The following is a 12,323-nucleotide window of genomic DNA, read 5'->3' on the forward strand; positions in this document are numbered from 1 at the left end:
CAATATTCTTGTGGGAGAGTATGCTGGTGCTGCTCTGGAGGGGGCGAAGGGTGAGGGGGCGAAGGGTGGGTGGGAGGGTTTAACTGGAGTTTTAGGGTGATGGGAATCAAAGTGGCAGGTCAGCAAGTGGAGAGGCTGTGGGGATAGTGGTGGAACTAATAAGGACTAGCTGAAAAATGGCAGATGGAATTTAATGCAGACAGGTGTGTGATGTTGCACTTTACGAGGACAAACCAGAGTAGGACTTACAGTAAATGGTGTGACACTGAAGTGTGTGGTAGAACAAAGGGACCTCAGAATACAGATCCATAGTTCCTTGAAAATGGCATCACAGACAGATCAGAGATTTTGGTACATTGTCAAATAAAGTATTGTGTACAGAAGTTGGGATGTTATGTTGAAGTTGCTTAAGCTGTTGGTGAGGCCAGATTTGGAGTATCATGTGCAGCTCTGGTCAGTTACCTAGAAGGAAGACATCAGTAAGCTTGAAAGAGTGTAGGAAAAAATTTGCAAGGATGTTGCAAAGACTTGAGGATCTAAGTTATAGGGAAAGGTTGAAGTCCCTTTGCACTTTGGATTTTTGAATTTTCCACCTGTTTAGAAAATAGTCTATGCTTTTGTTCATTCTATTAAAGTACATGAACATACACTCCCTGACCCTATATCACATCTGCCAGTTATTTGCACATTCTCCTAATCTAAGTCTTTCTGCAGCCTCCTTGGTTCCTCAACATAACCTGCCCCTCTACCTACCTTCCTATCATCTACAAACTTGGCCACAAAGCCATCAATTTCATCATTCAAAACATTGACATATTACGTAAAAAGCGGTCCCAACACCGACCCCTGCAGAACCCTACTAATCACCAGCAGTCAAACAGAAAAAGCCCCCTTTATTCCCACTCTTTGCCTCCTGCCAATCAGCCAAACCTCTATACATGCTAGTAACCTTCCTGTAATACCATGGGCTCTTATATTATTAAGCAGCCTCATGTGCAGCACCTTGTCAAAGACCTTCTAAAAATCCAAGTACAGATCATCCACCAATTCTCCTTTGTTTATCCTGCTTGTTATTTCCTCAAAGAACTCAAAAGATTTGTCAGGCAGGATTTTCCCTTTAAGGTAACCATATTGACTTTGGCCTGTTTTATCATGTCCCTCCAAGTACCCTGAGACCTCATCATTTGACTCCAACATCTTCCTAACCACTAAGGTCAAGCCAACTGGCCTATAATTCCCTTTCTTCTGCATCATTCCCTTCTTGAAGAATGGAGTGATATTTGCAATTTACCAGTCCTTTGGAACCATGCCAGAATTTAGTGATTCTTGAAAGATCATTACTATTGCTTCCACAATATTTTCAGCTATCTCTTTCACAACCCTGGGTGGTAGTCCATCTCGTCCAAGTGACTTATCTGACTTCAGACTTTTTAGCTTTCCAAGCACCTACTCCCCACTAACAGCAATTGCATTCACTTCTGCCTCCTGACACTCTTGAATGTCCGACGTACTGCTGGTGTCTACTACAGTGAAAACAGATGCAAAATACTTATTTAGTTTGTCTGCTATTTCCTAGTCCCCCATTATTGTCTCTCCAGTGTCATTTTGCAGCGTTCCGATATTTGCTATCATCTCTCTTTTACTCTTAATATATCAGAAAAAATCTTTGATATCTTCTTTGATATTAGTGGCTAGCTTACTTTCATATTTCATCTTTTTCCTCCTTATGGTTTTTTATTGCCTTTTGTTGGTTTTTAAAAGCTTCCCAATCCTTTACTTTCCCACTAATTTTTGCTCTATTATATGCCGTCTCCTTCGCTCTTATGTTTTTTTTTACTTCCCTTGTCAGCTCTGGCTGTGTCATCCTGCCTTTAGAAGTCTTCTTCTTTGGTAAGAACCTATCCTGTGCCTTTGAAATGTCTCCCAGAAGCTCCGGCCATTGTTGTTCTCCTCTCATCCCTGCTAGTGTCCCCTTCCAATCAACTTTGGCCAGCTCTTCTCTCATGCCTCTATAATTCCCTTTATTCCACTGTAATACTGATACATCTGACTTTTAGCTTCTGCCTCTCAAATTACAGGATGAAGTCTATCATATTATGATCATTGGCTCCAAAGGGTTCCTTTACCTTAAACTCCATAATGAAATCGAGTTCATTATACAACACCCAATCCAGAATAGCCTTTCACCATGGCCTCAACTACAAGCTGCTCCAAAAAGCCATCTTGTGGGCATTCTACAAATTCTCTCTCTCGGGATCCAGCACCAACCAGGTTTTCCCAATCTACATACATATTGAAATCATGCATGACTATCGTAACATTGCCCTTTTGACATGTGTTTTCTATCTTCTGTTGTAATTTGCAGCCCACATCCTGGCTACTGTTCAGGGCCTGTATGTAACGCCCATCAGGGTCTTAACTCTACCCACAAGGATTCTACATGTTTTGATCCTATTCACCTCTTTCTAATGATTTCATTTAATTTTTTACCAACAGGGCCACCCCTTCCCCAGACCTACCTGTCCTTCCAATACAATGTGTATCCTTGGATGTCAAGCTCCCAACCACAATCTTCTTTAAGCTACGACTCAGTATGCCTACAACATCATACCTACCAATCTCTAACTGCACTGTAAGATCTACTTTATTCTGTAAACTGCATGCATCAAATACAACACCTTCGGTTCTGTATTCATCAACCTTTTCAATGTTGTCCCTATGTTACACTGGAACTCATCCCACTGACTGCAATCTTGACGTATCATCTGCCTGTCATTCCTGACAGTTTCACTACACACTGTAGCTAGTTGCGTATCAATGCCCCATCCTCAGCCCTCTCATTCTGGTTCCCATCCCCCTCTGCTAAATTAGTTTACACTCACCCCAACTACTCTAGCAAACCTGCTCGCAAGGATATTGGTCCCTCTTCGGTTCTGGTGTAACCCCTCCCTTTTGCACAGGCCATGCCTTCCCCAGAGCTTCCCCACTAATAAGAACATCTTCAAAGGCAGTGCATCAAGAAGTGGCATCCATCTTTAAAGGACCTCAGCATTCACGACATGCCTTACTCTCAGTACTAACATTAGAGGTAAGGTATAGGAGCCTTGAGACACACAGCCTTAAAAACAGCTGCTTCTCCTCTGCCACCAGATATCTCAACAATCCATGAACTCATGAACATTATGTTACTTTTCCTTTTTGCTCTATTAATTTATTTTTATTTAACTTAGTTTTTTTTATAACTTGCACTGTATTGCTGCCACAAAACAAATCATGACATGCGTCACTAATAATAAATCCGATTCTGATTCAATTACAAAGTCAAAATACATTAAAGTAATACCTGACGTAGATTGTCAATAAACCTCTTTTATAAAGCTAATTTTACAAGGAATTTACTGTCAGTTTGCTTCATCTTTATTCAAAGTGTGAAATAAGTTGTTTTGTTTGATGTGACATGCAGCATTATACATTCCACACACCAGCTGTATCACGAGTGAAAACCTGTCATAAATATCTGCTTGAGGATCTTATGGGTTCTGCCACTGAGTGTCTGAACACTAGAGAAACAAGAGACTGCAGGTGCTGGAATCTATAGTAACAACTGAAACTCTGTATCAGACTCTATACTTTGACAATTCCTATCCTTCTACTGATGCTGCTTGGCCTGCTTAGTTCCTCTAGCAGATGGTTTGTTGAGTTTGTGAGCACAACTGTTTACTAGCATGCCCTATATTGGCTTTTTGAAATGTAAAATCAATTTAGCCTTTACTTTGTTCAACATAAGCATTAGCAGAGTAAATCTTTCTAATTATAAACTAATTTCACTCTCCAGAATGCTGATGACACCAACTTCTATTCCTTTAGATCTTTCCAGATGAACAGTAAACAATAACAAAGACAAATACTTTGATTTCAAAACATTAGTTTTTCCTCCATGGTTCACTAAGTGACTGAGGCCAAAGGCCAATTTATACTTCTGCGTCAAATCTATGCCGTAGGTACGGCGTAGCCGCGTACCCTATGCTGTAGCCTGACACGCACCTCCCCAAAAATGTAATTACGCGTTGCGGCAACGCAGACCACAACTGTGATTGGTCCGCTTGGTAGCATCGCATTTCCTCCTACGCTGCAATAGCTTCCCATTGGGCAACTGAAGGGCAGGGAAGAAACTCTGGCTGCAATGCTTTCCATAAAGCTTTACAGACCTCTGAAATTATGGAGGACCCTGTGCTTGATACCAGTTTGTAGCTAGCTGCTACAGCCTGTTGACTTCCACCTGAAGCTAAAACTCGAATGGTGATGCCAGTCTCTGAGTATACTGAGCGTACACTGATGTGAAATAAATGGTTGGAGATGATGAACCAAATCGTCAAATCTACCTGCCGACATCCAAAAATATGTGAAATGCATTTCCTCGTCCATGTCTCTCAGTGGCCGGACAAGCACAGAAAATTCACCCTCCTTCAGTTTCAGCCGCCATTATTTGAAGTTTGAGTTTCTTCGTGTTGAAGAAACTCCACACAGTGGCATAGAAACCCCACCGCCAACCAGCGTTTTGGCAGTGAGTTGCAGAGCGATGCAGACACACCAACGCACAAGTATAAATGCTCACAACGGCGTAGCCCACTTGCGTAGGCTACTTCGCAGAAGTATAAATCAGCTGTAAGTATGTAGTTCTCTGCTTGGACGATGAAATGAACAAATATCAAAAGCCCCAACAACCTTTGGTACTGCTAAAACCCAGCAGCATTTTTACCACTGAGTTACAGATAGCTTGCTCATCTTGTGGATGGAGTGGTGGAGAGAGGAGGAGAGATGAGAATTCTTTACAATTCAGTCAATTTGCATGAAGCAACTGTGCATTACTCGAATAAGTTGTCTGAAACAGCAATACTGACTAGACAGAACTAGTCTTAAGTTTTATCTCCTGACTTATTAAAAATATTTACTGAAAATAAATTTTCTTCAAAAAAAAAGTCCCAAATAACTAATTTCTGTGATTACATCAAAAGGACTGATAGAACATGGGGGGAATATAGTTCCAGAAAATTAGTTGAAGGGATATGCTACTTTTCAGGAGCCATATCTGGCAAGTGCTCCTTCAGTCCACTTACTTCAGAATGTGTTTGGTAACAGCACAGAAGGTAAAGTATTAATCTACATGGGGATCTACCCTAATTTTTTTTACACTGGAGAATATTCTAGTTTCCCTCAGATCTTATGACCCACCAAATAACGTTGCAATTCTCATCAAAAATTATCACTCAAGAGGATACAGTAACAGCAAAGCATTCTAGCAGGGAAAAAGGCCCATCAGAAATACAATCCAAGAAGTAATAATGACGTACAATTTATAGTTTAACAGCAATATAACATTTTGATAAAGGTAAAATGTTAATAGTGTCCTTATGGTAAAAGTCAGGTGCATAAAGATTAAATTTCAATACTCATGCACAACGCAAGCCTCACGTGATGAAAGTTGAAATGCTAATCTTCAAATTCTAATCCTAAAATCTCTTTCAGATCCCCCTTCTCCAAATTCAGTCACCTAAAATTACCATATTCTTATATTATTCAGCACCGACATTGCTGTGCAATTGTCTTATTTGTTTATTTTGCTCTAATTACATTTTGTTTTATCTGAAGACGTTAAGCAGCTCAAGTTTTGAGCTTAAAAAAACTCTTAAAAGCTTAGTCTATTTTGGAATAAGTATATTTGACGTACATTACTGTTTGGTTTTATAGGCTATAGATTTTGAAAATCTGCATTCATTCCATGTTCTCTCCTTATGCAGTAACTAGGTTTCTGACAAGTTATAATTATTACAGTCAGGTCCCTATCTATCCTTCTGCAACAAGATTAGTCATGTGGAGGTGCATTTACTGAAATCATCATTAAGAAGATCATACAACATAACAAAATAGGAGCAGGAATGGGCAACTTCATACTTGGCCTCCCATTAAATAGGATCATGGCAGCTCTTTCCAGGTCTCATTTCCTCATGTGCTATTTCCCCATAGCTATCGATTTTCTGATCTTTCAAAGATGTACCTGCTTCTTTTTTCAATAACCCCCAGTGATCTAGCCATGACCCTTTGGTGCAGACAATTCCAAAGATTCAACATCTTCTGTAAGATGACAAAATATGGTTATGCTTTTGTTAAGTACTGATGGCATTCAAGTCAAGTGGCTACAAGATAATTTTTCCTATGATGGTCATAGTTACTGGAGTATACAATGTGCTAATGCATTCTGTCAGTAAGCCAAGTACCTTTGATTTGAAATATAGACTAGCTCACCTTTGGGCTTTTAGGATTCCTTGCAGTTTGAATTAAAAGATCTTCACCCATTCTTTCCCTGTAATCAAGAACATTAGTCATAGTAAGAAACACCTGAACTTCAAACTAAACTTCAATTAAAAAAAACATTGTGAACTGTTTCACTGATTCAGTGCATACTTAGTTCTTGTGATCGACAGACACTGGATAAATATACTGTAATTGAGCTTATTCACATTCAGCAAGACTGATAAACCAATGTAACTGAACTGCTAAGGTTAGATGATTATTTTTCTAATGGTAGGTCTATAAACAGAGAGAAAAAATGTAGTTCCTGAGATACAGTTAATCCTTAAAAGTATCAAAACTTTTACATGCTTTGTATTTTCTAGCAGCATAAGTACTTGCTACCACACTCTCCTGATCTTCACTTTCCCTGCTGTTTAATAGGTGACACATTTTCTGTAAATGTGTGGTAGACAATACAGCAACTGCATGAAAATTCATAGGCTGAAAAAGAATTGTATAAAGACCTCTACTATTGCGCAAAATATTTTAGATAGCAGTAACTACAGAACAATAGATTCAAGAGAAGAAACTCCGGTATTCAAACTCTAAACTTGAAGATTGAAGATTAATAATGTCAATTAAGGTGATGAAGTTAAGACCAGGATTCTGAAAGAGACAACCTGATATTATCTGCACAGGGTGAATATTGGCATGGAACAGGCCAAACAAATTTAATTTACATAAAAACTATCTGAAAAGATTCACTTTCTATCACAAATTCCAAAGGTTTGATGATGTTATAATCATGTAGGCAGAAATTAGGGGTGCAGGCCATTCACACACCTCACCTCCCTTCTCAGAGCAAGGAGGAAAGAGCACATCATATTTCATTAGGGCTTTCTGCCATTGAGATTTGATCACGAACAACCAGTTTCCCTTTATAATATATATAAGATCTTAAGGGAGTCATGACAAGATAGATATTGAGATGGTTTTCCTAGAGGGAGAGTCTCAACTGAGAGGACGTAATTACAAGTTGAGGCAGCTATTTAAAACGCAGCAGTGTGGGAATTTCTTCCTGTGTAGAGTGAATCGCTGGAATTCCTTATCCCAGAGGGTTCTAGAGGTTAGCTCAGTGAAATTATTTAAAATAGATGAATTTTGGGAAATAAGGGCTAGGGGGAACTAATATAGAAGAGCTGAGGCCTTGGGCAAATCAGCCAAATTTATATTGAATGTTGGGAAAGTAGGTGGGACCTAGTGCTGATTTCTGCTCCAGTTTTCCTGTGATTTAGATTAAAATTCTAATATCTGTTATAGCAATTCTCTAGTGGGATAGGTGATAGTACCTTAGATAACAAATGTGGGCAGAATTCTGACCTACTGAGACACAGCCAGAGGCAGATTCTGCATGCCTGCACAGAAAGCCTGTGGCGTGGACAATCAGAAAAAGGAATCACAGCTTCTTTTAGACTACTTGAATTATTAAAATGACCAGGTACCTGAAAGAAGAATACAGACCTAATGTCGACAAATAGAATTTATATTAATGGGCAAAAAGGGTGCTGTATGCATGGCAGGCGAAAGGTAATGTTTCTGTGCTGTGCAACTTCTAAGACTCTGCCGCTTATCCCATTACAATGGAATGCAATGACATGAAACCTGTTTGTATCTTATATACTTCTTGGGCTTCCAGCCAGCTATAGGTAGCAATTATAACTAATGTTTCAATGACAAACTCTGCCACCTTCTTCAGGGATGATGCTTGGGCATGTCTAGTCTGGTGGTATTTATTGGTTATAATCAATAGCTGTACCCAGCTGGAAGCCCGAGAAGAGTTTACTCGTCGTATACGCTGGGAAAGCAACCGAAGATACTAGAGTGTATCTTCTTTACAATCCAGGCTATCACCCAGTTTCACTTAATCAATAAGCATGTTGGTTTTGCATTTATTTGATCTCCTCATTCAAAATATGTGAACATTTGAGACCCATAACCAATCGTACAGACAATATAATTGTCTTTGAACTGATAAATGACATTTATTCCCTTCATCTGTTTCTGCCCTTTAAACAATCCTCTGTGATTTCAGTATATTGTCCATAACGCCATATTTCTTAGTTTTGTTTAATAACTTTTATATGTGATACTTTACTGACAGGCTTCAAGAAGTATAAAATATTTTATTCATAGTGACTCTCTCTTAACTATTTCGCCTGTTACAAGTTCAAAAATTTCTAAAAGATCTTTCAAATCTGCTTTCGCTTCACAACTCCACATTGACACTGTTGATTCATTTTAAACACTTTGCTACCATTTTGCTTATGATTGATTCTAATATTTCCTACGCGAGACTAATTGGCCTGTTGTTCCCCATTTTCACTTCCTTTCCTCCACAGTCCTTGAACCCCATTTTCCAGTCTGTGGGGACCATTCTGGAATCAATGGAATTCTGGAAGATGACCATACATCCATTTTTTCCATGACCATTTCCTTCAAAAGTTCAAGATACAAGTCATCAGGTCCTGAGGATTTATCATCTTTCAGTCACTTCAGTTTTTTCCCCCAACTATATATTTTTTAAAAACTAAGTCTATTTTCTGCAGTTCCTCATTAATCTTAGATCTTACTTCCAGGCTTTGTGCATTTCCATCCATGAAAGCATTATTTTTCAAACAAACTGTTTGCTCCTTACTCAACACTACAAAATCTCATGTCTGTGTCTGTGAGGCAGACATGTTGAACTTAGATAATCTCTTCCTTCAGCTCTAACCAAATCCATAGATTTTCCCAGCTAAGATCACAGGCTTTATCCTATACTTCATTACAATGCATAAACACATGAGATTTTGCAGATGAAAATGTAGAGTAACACATACAAAATGCTAGAGTAACTCTGCAGGTCCGGCAGGATCAGTGGAAAGGAATAGAGAATCGATGTTTTGGACAGAAACTCTTCATCAAGACAAAGGCAGTACAATCTGTTTAGGGAGGAGGTCTAATGCAGTAGCTTTTAAAGGCTTGCTACTTTAACATGAGAACGCTAAACAAAATGCTTTACTGGGGAACACAGGAAACTAAATAAAACCAAGTACCAATGTTCCATAAAACATTCAAATTTGTCACAAAATGGACAAGATGTAAAAAGACACAAGATGTTCTGCAGATGCTGCAAATGGTGAGCAACACATAATACACTAGAGGAACTCAGCAGGTCAGCCGTCAACTATATATTTTAGGTTTCAGGCTTAGATCCTTTATCAGGACTCATTAGAATTCATAAAGACTACATTAGTACACATAAGTTAGCTATTGGCATAAGGAGAGCAATATGTATTTGCCAAGCTTATTAATTTCAATATGGGACATCCTTTTACTAACTCCTTGACTGCACAATCCAAAAATCCTCTTTAAAGACATTAATTACTCATATACAGAATGCTTACCTGGATTCTTACACAGTTGAGTGCTATAGGTGAGAGATATTGGGGAATTACTAAAAGAAAATCCAAGGATATTCAAAACTTACTTGAGTATTTTTTCCCAAGTCTCACTCTCATAAAAGGCATGGCTCCAGCCCATTTTCATAGTTCCCACTATTACATTCTGTTTAAATACATCTGTCCCTAACTTTCGGTACATTTCCTCACAATCATCCAATGCGATCTGGAAAAACCCCAACATGAAGGCAAGTATGGCACCTGCAAATGACAAAACAAACACAAACAAGCTCAATTACATCACAAATATCTAATAGTTTGATCTTGGATTTTCATCTGATGGAAGTTACATCTGAAAAACTATTTGAACTGTGCATGGCAATTTTTAAGTACCTAATGATCACAGCAATCTAAGGGGGTACTCAAGCACACAAGTATGCATTGCTATATTACATAGCTCTGACTTTTCCTAGAAGAGTTTGGAGTATGCTGAAGGAGCCACAAACAATCTGCTGCAGGAACTCAATGGCGCTCACTGACAATGTACAGCCCACTATTTTGGTGATCAACTCTGCTGACCATCTCTGCTAGAAAGTATCATCACGGGAAAAAAAATCAGTTGGAATTTCCTTGCATCTTGTTACAAAGGACCAACAGCCATTTTGGCCGTGTGCTGCCTGCTCAGAAAGATTTATAAGGAAGTGAGTAAATAAGTCAGAACAAATGTTGGTATTTGCTGTCAGTGGTGATTTGGAGATGTGGTGAACATAGGGTGTGAAGTCCATAACCATTGGTTTGGTAGGCCGGGGGTGAATGAGAGTTGAACCCTATTGACATTGTTCAGTTGTACGGTATTGCTATTTTATTAAATGTAACATTTTGCATGTATACCATTCAGCTGTGGAGGTGGTAAACCTTACAAAAATCAAGCTGTAAAGCACAGGCTGTGGTTTCTGTCTTAAATAAACTTATTCAGAAAAAGAGGAAAGTTTTTTTTATTGGCACATCATCAAGAGATGTGGAACAAAGACTAGTAAATATAAGTGAATTAATGGAATATGAGGAGGCAGCTAAGATATTATACATCTGATTTAGGTATTTATATGAAATATTTGGGAACAACAATGACAAAACTGAATACTAAGACAAGCAATTGCACACGCAGAAGGCAATTCAGGAAGTATTTTTGTTTGAGTGTCGCTATAATAACTAAGGATAAAGCTAAAGGAGATTCAAGAGTCAGTAAATGATTGATACATTTAAATTCTCTAACAATCAATAATTCATAATGAAGGATGCAATAATGGAATACTTCAGAAATAAAAAAAGATCAAGGAGAATCAGCACAGATTTATGAAGGGGAAAGCATTGTTCCAATAATCTGTTGGAGCTCTTTCAGGATGTGACATTAAATACAGTAGGTAAGGGGAAGTTAGTGGATGTGGTGTATTTGAATCATCAGAAGGACATTGTTAAGATTACAAACGAAAGGCTGGTCAACAATATTAGTGCACAAGGAACTTATGGCAGCATACAGGCATGGATTGAGAACTGTTTGTCTGAAAAGTTAGCAGTCTGTGAGCAGGAACAGAGGAGATGTCTGCATTGTCCATACATGACAGGACAAAAGGCAAACAGTCTCTAGTATTTCCATTAAGTTGTCCCGAAAATATCAGTATCAACAGATGCCCTGCTGCAAGAGAACCATTGTAAAAATTATCAAGGGTATCACAAAGTTAGCTCTTCTCAGAGGACCTCAACCTGCAGCCTGTAGTACCTATAAAAAGTCTACACCTTGTTCATGAAATTAAATTAGCATAGTTGGGTGATAAGAGAGTGTGCAAAAGGTTGAGCAATGATAGAATGCAAGAGGTTGAGCAACACACTGACAATCATATATGCAAAGGTTCTGCTCATCTCTTAACACCAAAGCATCCAAGCTAAGGTTCTACCAAAAGGACCACTTAGAACTGCTGTGAATTGAGACAGAGAGACAGGGTGTTATTGGAAGGAATATTTCAAAGCCTTCCTCAACTATCAGTTTGCCCCTAAGATGAGCACAATAGAAACTAATACTAGCTAACCTTATGGTTTCGTCTGATCAGCAAGAAGTTGGAAAGACTATATTTCATGATCGTGGATTCACAATCTTATCATCAACATCTGGGATGAGAAGAATTTTGCAGAAAACATCAGAGATGGCATAATTGTGAGTATCTTCACGAAAGGAGACTGGGCTTTGTATGGTAGCTATATGATGTAGTTGCCACAGGAAAAGCCATCACCAGGGTCCTTCTAAATCATCCCTTCCAGTTGGCCAAGAGCTGCTCCCTAGACTCCAGTATAGAATCCATCCATCTAAAGTTACAAAGAACATAACAGTCATAGTCCAACAAAAATGCACCTGCAGCTACTTTATACAGCCTGTTTTCGGCCTTACCATAGCCTTTAACTTCAATAAGGACCGTGGAACCTCCTTCTAAAATTGCAATTGCCCACAAAAAATCATCTCCATGTTTGCTCCAAAGAGATTTAGCTCAGAAGACAAATATGAAATTTCCAAGTTTGCTGATGATACTAAATTAGGTGGAT

The 12,323-nt window shown here is 38.7% G+C and overlaps 1 protein-coding gene across 1 annotated transcript in view; it reads right to left on the reverse strand.

Moving 5' to 3' along the window:
- pnpla8 (patatin-like phospholipase domain containing 8) overlaps positions 1–12,323 on the reverse strand; it is a 94,047-nt gene that overhangs the window by 26,593 nt on the left and 55,131 nt on the right. Inside the window, exons 6-7 of the mRNA XM_072267977.1 lie at positions 9,821–9,992; positions 6,304–6,361 (exon numbers count right to left, since the gene is read on the reverse strand). Of these exons, the coding sequence (XP_072124078.1) occupies positions 6,304–6,361; positions 9,821–9,992 (230 nt within the window). The remainder of the gene's footprint in view (positions 1–6,303; positions 6,362–9,820; positions 9,993–12,323) is intronic.

This window comes from Mobula birostris, chromosome 9 (genome assembly GCF_030028105.1).
Source record: "Mobula birostris isolate sMobBir1 chromosome 9, sMobBir1.hap1, whole genome shotgun sequence".
Lineage (NCBI taxonomy): Eukaryota > Metazoa > Chordata > Chondrichthyes > Myliobatiformes > Myliobatidae > Mobula > Mobula birostris.